Source organism: Argentina silus (assembly GCF_951799395.1).
Source record: "Argentina silus genome assembly, chromosome: 16".
Lineage (NCBI taxonomy): Eukaryota > Metazoa > Chordata > Actinopteri > Argentiniformes > Argentinidae > Argentina > Argentina silus.
Genome location: NC_139670.1, coordinates 7,496,102 through 7,503,539, shown reverse-complemented (window position 1 = coordinate 7,503,539; position 7,438 = coordinate 7,496,102). Strand labels below are relative to the sequence as shown.

The following is a 7,438-nucleotide window of genomic DNA, read 5'->3' as shown; positions in this document are numbered from 1 at the left end:
GTTACTATGACAACTGCATCCCGATTCACGCGACAAATGACAGCGGTCCAGAAGCTGGAAGATGTCAGGCAGTTTTATTTGTCATCATCAAGCATCATCTTTATACAGGTCCAAAACATATAGGCTACAACAGTGCCAAAAGCATTCATATGGTCAACATAAAAAGTCAATACATTGAACTGTGCACAACGCACCATTAATATACTATCAATGGAAACATAAAAAAAACACAGTTATAAAGTAGTATTTTAATACATTAACAAATCAAAAATGAACTTAAATAGACCAAACAATACTAAAATACATTTTTTAGACCCAACTTCTGTGAGTATCCACTAAAGTAAACAAATCCTGATGCACAGTTCTTTTCACACAAAACAACACCTATACCAACATGCAAATTCTTTGGACAGACATTTGTAACACTGCACTGCACAAGTGGCAGGATACATTTGTATCAAGATCACAGTTACCTAAAATGTAATATTGAGTCTTTTTATTACAAACTGCAAGCCTGTGTGTTCAATAATAAATAAATCAGTATTTTAATGAAATTCACATGTGAAATGGATAAGAAATGAGAAATGGGAAATAGTAACGTGAACAGTACAAAGGAAAACATCAAAATAGCTTCAAATAAACAAACAGCAAACAATGATAATACATTCTAAACAATATTTAATGAGCGTGATAACAAAACAAAAAATGTGAGTTAGATGCAGATGGTTCGTCTGTGGAAAAGAGATGTGATATCACTATGATAACAACATGAGCCAGATGCTCGATAACATGAACATTCTCTTTCATTTAGCAGCCGCCAACTTATAGTATAGAAACGGGGTAGAGTATAAACACTAAAAACACTCTGGAAAGTGCAATATCATTTTTGTTTTCCCTGCCAACAGCAACTCACACACACAAAGTTGCATTTATATTAGAATGATTGAATTGGCACCAGAAAGCTGCGAAATGTTTTAATCTTTAATACTCAAAACACATTTGTCATGCCAATGTGATGATTCTAGGTAAGCTACTATAATACCTATTCAACTAATAATCTAACCAATGAGGCAGTGAGTATGTGAATTCTGTACAGTGTTTTCTGTTGCATTCAACCAAGGTCAAGTCCACCTGTAAAAATATTTCTCAGTTCTAGATACATTCGTGTACTATCTAATTTTCAGCCCACTAAAATGATATGGTCATTTACATTTAGCCTACATTTATGCTACAACTTTACATTTTCAAATATAATCTTCAAATATAAAATATATAGTCACATCATAAGCATATTCATTCTCATGATTCATTCTGTATTTCTCTTTTTCTTTTCCCGGATCATCCAGTTCTCATCCCAGTACAGTAGCTGTGAGTGTGTTTGTGTGTGATCTTGGCACTTTGGTTGAGGAGAGCAGAGAAGAGCGACTAGCCTCTTTCTACCAAGCCAGGGGAGAGGCCATTCTGGGGCTCCTGGGGTTCTCTGTGGCCTGGGTCTCGTGGAGGGCTCTCTGTAAAACAATGACAATCAATCACTGAGGATGACTCACACCTGCAATACTGTATACGTCAACAACATTAAAAACATTCACGGAGATGGAGAGGCATGACTACAGAATTCAGTTGAATAATGTCTGAGCTAAAAGCTGAAGCCCACCTCAAACTTGGATGTGAACTCAGCGAAGATTGCGAAGAAGGCCTCAGTGGAGGTGACCTTGCTGTCCTCTCCAAAGTAGGAGGCAACCTTGGTGAACTCGTCCATGGACCTCAGCTGGAGAGAGTCCAGAGACTGCACCGCAGGATGGCTGTTCTCAAGGAAGCTCTTCAGCAACAAGGTCAAGGGTCAAACTAAATTCACAGTTTTCATTTAAGCTTTATGTGTTGCAGGGTATTCTGTTTTATACTGTCCGGACAAGCAACACATATTCACACTGCGCGAGTAGTAACTGTACAGTAACTTAACTGTGTACAATACTGTATACATCAGTGGAGGCTGGTGGAGGTAAAAATTGGACGGGCTCAGGAATTCCACCAGCCTCCACTGATATACATGTGTGCAGTAACTGCTGCACTAAGGGCTATGTTGATGAAAGGATACAGTCATGACGGCAGCGAAGTGGTCCTCGGCCGTGGCAGAGATCTTCAGACAGGCAGTCCTGATGTCCTGGATGGTGGAGTGGAGGTCACCGAGCTCAGCTGTGATTGCTCTCTGGTTCACTGCAGAGATAAACACAACGCAATATGAGATCCTTCAAATGCCTTTGTCCGATGTTAAACAAAGAATGCCATGTATTCGGAAAGACAGTGTTCAATCAGTCTGATATCCCAAAAGAAGAAACTTTAAATGTCACATTTTCAAATGAAAAAGTAAAAGCACATGCACAATTCATCAGGTGCAAGACAGAAGAACATATCTAAGAAAAGAGGAATGTCTGTAACTCTGTTATGCTCCCATGGTGATTTAACTCAGACACACAAAAACAGACAACGTCTCGATACAATGGATCTTCGTCAGGACATTTTCAACATCATGAGACAAAGATGTTTTCAGCGGTGGTCCTGCTGTGAAAATGGGCACCAAGCTCTTATTGTGCGTGACTGGATTTATCTAATTGATTTCGATGGAATGTATTCCTCTCCACAGAATCTCTGAAAGCTGCTAAAAGAGAGAGGAGAGAAAAAGAGCAGTGTTGGTGTCCTCTTACAGTACCTTTGGCTGCCAGTGGCACTGTTGTAAGGTCCCTGGCAAAGTTCAGCAGCTCTGGGAAGTGTTGGCATAGCGACTTGGCAAGGATGTGCAGGAAGGTGGATTTCCCATCCACTGTTTTTGTGGTGCTGAGCTTTAGGAGTGAAGGTAATGCGACACTTGACATAAGACAGAGGTCAACTTATCTCAATCAACAATTAGATTGTGTACAGGGGACAGACTAAGGAAAGGTAAAGGTAAAATACCTGTATTAGTGGAGGCAGAAATCGGGGGACGGGCTTATTGTAATGGAATAAGGAATGGCACGTGTTTGATACCATTCCTCATTCCATTCCATGCATGACAATGAGCCTCCCCCAGCCTCCACTGACCTGCATAGTACTGTTCGTGAAAGCACGAGAGTCCACACCTCAGTGAGAAAGTTGATCTTGAACCCAGTGGTTTTGTTTGTCTTGGGTTGCCCGTTGTTCAGGTAGTTCCCCATTGCCAGCACAAACTGTGGGCAGAAACAGAGAGGTTAAAACCGACCAGACAGGTAACACCACCACCATTACTTACATATTTGTACTATATCGTTTTCATTAGAACCATGGGTCTTGTCCAGTAGGAGAGAGGATCATTTCCTTTTTCTCACCTATCTAAACAACTGCATTCCATACTGTATTACCTCCAGGATTTTGGCCAGTTTCTTGCTGCTCCTGAGCTCCACAGAGGCCTTGTAGATGCACTCGTAGCCAGCCTTCATTTCCTCTGTCTTCTCCTGCAGGGTGGTCTTAAAATGGAGGCTCCTCAGACGAGTCTTATACTCTGGCACCATCAGCATCTGGTACGCACACAGATATACATGAGAAATCTGTCTGGAAGGACCACGGTGATGTTAGCAGGACAATAAGAGCAGAACTGAATCTTTCCCACTGCCGTTCTTTCACCGTAGCCTGTTAAACATGTGTCTCAGTACCTGGAGGACAAACTGGTCCAGCTCGCTGAGTTTGGTGGGGTCCTGGTCGAACCGCTGGTACTGTTTGACCTCCTCTTCATCGGGTGCATACAGCAGCAGCTGCTTAATGTGGGCGGGCTCTAACCTCTCCGTGGTCATGTTCATCAGGACCTGACGCAGCTCACCCGGGGACAGCTTCAGGTGGGCGATCAAGATCGCTGGAGAGAAGTGTGGGATGGAGGTTGGAGGGTGGATGGACATGTGTGTGTTTTAACTGCATGTACAGAGTGTGTTTATATTCATCTCCCACACTGGTAGGTGTGCAAACTGTGCACGCATGCATGACAGTATGTATATTTTATTATAAAGTTAAAACATATTTCTTCCTCCAATATCTGCTTCTCAGAGCCACCTGGTCCTTCAGGGTGAGCTGAGTTTCTCTCTGGCCTGGCCACAGTCATACTCACAAGCGTTGTAGGCCTTCTTATGAGACAGAATCTCCACCACGTCTTTCTTTTTAAAGCTCTCTGGCAGGAAGGCTGGCTCTGGAAGAGAGACTGACACATTTAATCACAGTGTAAGGATGCGCTCTCCAGGCACCGGGGGCGGCAACACTTAGAATACAACAAGGTTAATGACAGAGAGGGAGGGGAGGTGGTGCCTTAATGGAGGATGGATTTGATGAGGAGGTGAATGGAGGAGCTCCATAGAAGGTTATGGTGAACATGATGGTGAACAGGGTGAGCTGTGAAAGCATAAACACAACATCAGCAGAGCAGTTTCAACATGATACACATTATACAAGCCATGCTGAGTGAGGTACTGGGCTGTACAGTAGCAACATACCAGTGACTCATGCTATAAGAGAGTGAATGGCAGAAAACATTTAGAAATGCTGTCATTAAGGTGTGATTTTGCTGGTACCGAAGCAGTGGTATAATTGGACACGACAGATACAGTTTGGTACAACACAATGAATATGAAATGTTATGTGACAAGAAATAATAAAGAACTCACTGGAACTCCGTTGAGTACCAAAGTGCAACTCTAGATCGAGGTACTTCACCATGTCACTCAGTTTGTCGTAATCAGGGTCCTCTCCAAGCTATGGTAGAGTAGAGGAAGCATTTACTACCTGCTATCATTTGTATTGTATCATTACACACTACATTACACATTCAGGACATTCATTCAACAACCCAACAAAGCAATATGAATGTATTTCTGCTGAGACTGCAGGGGGGGGATTGAGGGGTTTATTAATTCCACAGAAATATTTGAAACATGGCAATTCAACAACCATGGTTTAAAAAAAAAAAATAAGTGTGTGCGTCAACATCTGAATATCAATTGTAGGAAAGGTACTGTTCACGTCTCTGTTCTGCTTCTACCTGCCTCCAGGTGGTCTTGTTGCTATATACTTTGTAAGGAAATGGCAGCTCTTGAGTAAAATGTGCGTCATATCTGACGCTGCACTGCTGGGCAGAATTTCTTTTTTTTAAGACACCAAACTGACCTGTCCCCAGATGGTGCCTTCTGAGTTCTCCACCTGCTCCCAGCGGAGCCTCTTCACACTCATGTGGGTAGTGTCCGACCCGTGAGAGTTGGATCTGGGCAGCGGGGGTGGGCCGCAGGGGGGAGGCAGCGGTGGAGGGGGTGGCGGGGGCACCTTGTGTGACTGGAGGTCTGAGAGGGGGGTCTCATAGATCGGTGTGTGAGTGGGGTGTGGGGGGTGAGTCTGGGCCTGGGACAGGTGAGGGGGCTGGGGGGCTTGGCTCTGGCTCTGACTTGGCTGGGTCTGGGTCTGGTAGGACTGGTGGTGGAGCTGGTGGTGCCTCTGGAGGGCCTGCTGGCTCTGGTTCGACCTCAGGGGCTGAGGGGAGGGCTGGGGGGAGACCTTGGTCAGAGGCTGGGGCTGGCTGATCTGGCGGATCAGGTGGCTGGGGCGAGAGGGCTGGGGAGAGTGCTGAGGGGCCAGGGTACGGGACAGTTGGTGGCGGGCCTGTATCTGCTCTCTGGTGGGAAGCACCTTGTGTACAGCAGGCCTCTGGAACATAAAGGCCCGTGGAGGGGGAGGTGGAGGAGCGATGATAGGGTGCTGGGGCTGGAAGGACATCCGTGGCCTAGGGATGTGTTCTGGGGAGAAGTGGACCGGGGGAAGGGGGTCGGTGAACTGGAAGGGTGGGGGTGGTAGTTGGGTCTGGTAGGGTGGGGGTGGTGGGGCAGTCTGGGGGGGAGGGGGGATGTGGTCAGAGCCTGAGGAGTAGGTGAGGGAGGTGGCGTCCTCAGTGCTGCTGTGGTCCTCACTGCTGGCACTGCTCAGCTGGCCCGGGAGGTAGCTCACCTCCTGTTCATCCTGGAAACTCATCTGGACACATCATACACATACACATACACATACACACACACACACACACACACACACACACACACACACACACACACACACACACACACACACACCCGCTAATCAGTCCACCTGTTCAATGATAATACAAGTAATAATTAACAAATAATAATTTGTAATTTAATAATTTGTGGAAACATATTTCTATGGCAACCAAACCAATACCATATAAAAAAGAGTGTAATAAAAAAACAAACACTGAACAAATACGACTAAGTATATTTTGTAAATACATCATAAACATCATAAATGATAACCCCAGTCAGACAGAGTCTCTCACCTCTTCGTAGTCGTTCTCTCTGGGCATGAAGTCATCGACCAGGGTGACACGGTGCCCCAGCTGTTCACTCAGAGCATCCAGGAACTTGTCTGTGTCTCGGCTGCGTGGGGGCCGGGAGAAGGTGAAGAGTTTTTTCCGCCGTGATGGGGGGCTGGGGGACTCGTCTGAGTGCAGCGGGGAGGAAGGGGGGCTCTCCAGACTCACGTAGGGGTTGGAGTCTACGCTGCCTGGAGACGGGATGGCGTGGTGGTAGAACTCATACAGAGGGCTGGGGAGAGGCTCCTTCCATGACAGACACAAGCCTGACTTACGGCTCCCTGCTGGGGAAAGAAATACACCGTTATTTCTCTTTCAAAGATGTCTACCAAAGCCTTTGTGGCCTGATGTATTCTCTGGTGAAAATAAAACTAGACCCACATGTGGCAGCTGTTGGTTCCATTACTCTGAATAACTCTCTTAACCATATGGGCTGCGTCATAAATCATGTTATTTGTCGTCCTTAGGAGCAATTATGGATGACAATGTTCATGGCAATGTTATTGTACCTTTGAGATACACTGACCGTTGGCTTCAAGTGGTTGTCTTGGCAACATGGTAAATGAAAGTGTCGTCAACCACTTAAAAAGGTGTACTGTCAGTGCATGCATGTGTGTGTGCGTGTGTGTGTGTGTGTGTGTGTGTGTGTGTGTGTGTGTATGTGTGTGTGTGTGTGTGTGTTAGGAAGCTCTAGAGTACCTGTGTTACTTTGTGCGAGTGGGGAGAGAGACAGGCCATAGGCCTCTGTCTGGCCCAGCCCCTCAGAGTCGGGCGAGGAGTGACTCTGCATGGCCTTGACACTCTTCCCTGCGTACACATTCTCCAGCTCCGTGTACACGCCTGACATCTAAAGGGTTGGGGTGTGATCAGGCAGTTAGCAGAAAGCTTGGTAACACTTAATTTGAACGTCTGCTTGAACACTCCTTGTAAACCATTATTAGATCATTTGTTAACCATGAGTACAATAATAAATCCATGTAAATAAAATAAATATAATGAGTAAAATCATTGTACCATTGTATCTTTTGTTCATTTATCTATCCACATTAAGTCTCATACATGTATATTAATTAA

At 45.2% G+C, this 7,438-nt stretch overlaps 1 protein-coding gene across 3 annotated transcripts in view; it reads right to left on the bottom strand.

Annotated features, from left to right (window-relative positions):
* Positions 1 to 63: 63 nt before the first annotated feature.
* grid2ipb (glutamate receptor, ionotropic, delta 2 (Grid2) interacting protein, b) overlaps positions 64 to 7,438 on the bottom strand; it is a 20,850-nt gene continuing 13,475 nt past the window's right edge. Inside the window, exons 10-21 of one of the 3 annotated variants that reach the window (XM_083688135.1) lie at positions 7,064 to 7,211; positions 6,329 to 6,648; positions 5,158 to 6,009; positions 4,659 to 4,746; positions 4,109 to 4,198; positions 3,663 to 3,859; positions 3,372 to 3,527; positions 3,114 to 3,200; positions 2,708 to 2,837; positions 2,096 to 2,214; positions 1,655 to 1,819; positions 64 to 1,508 (exon numbers count right to left, since the gene is read on the bottom strand). In XM_083688135.1, the coding sequence (XP_083544261.1) occupies positions 1,437 to 1,508; positions 1,655 to 1,819; positions 2,096 to 2,214; positions 2,708 to 2,837; positions 3,114 to 3,200; positions 3,372 to 3,527; positions 3,663 to 3,859; positions 4,109 to 4,198; positions 4,659 to 4,746; positions 5,158 to 6,009; positions 6,329 to 6,648; positions 7,064 to 7,211 (2,424 nt within the window). In that variant the 3' untranslated portion in view covers positions 64 to 1,436. Of the gene's footprint in view, positions 1,509 to 1,654; positions 1,820 to 2,095; positions 2,215 to 2,707; positions 2,838 to 3,113; positions 3,201 to 3,338; positions 3,528 to 3,662; positions 3,860 to 4,108; positions 4,199 to 4,658; positions 4,747 to 5,157; positions 6,010 to 6,328; positions 6,649 to 7,063; positions 7,212 to 7,438 lie in introns of those variants that run through there. The other 2 variants (XM_083688136.1, XM_083688137.1) reach the window with 2 other exon arrangements.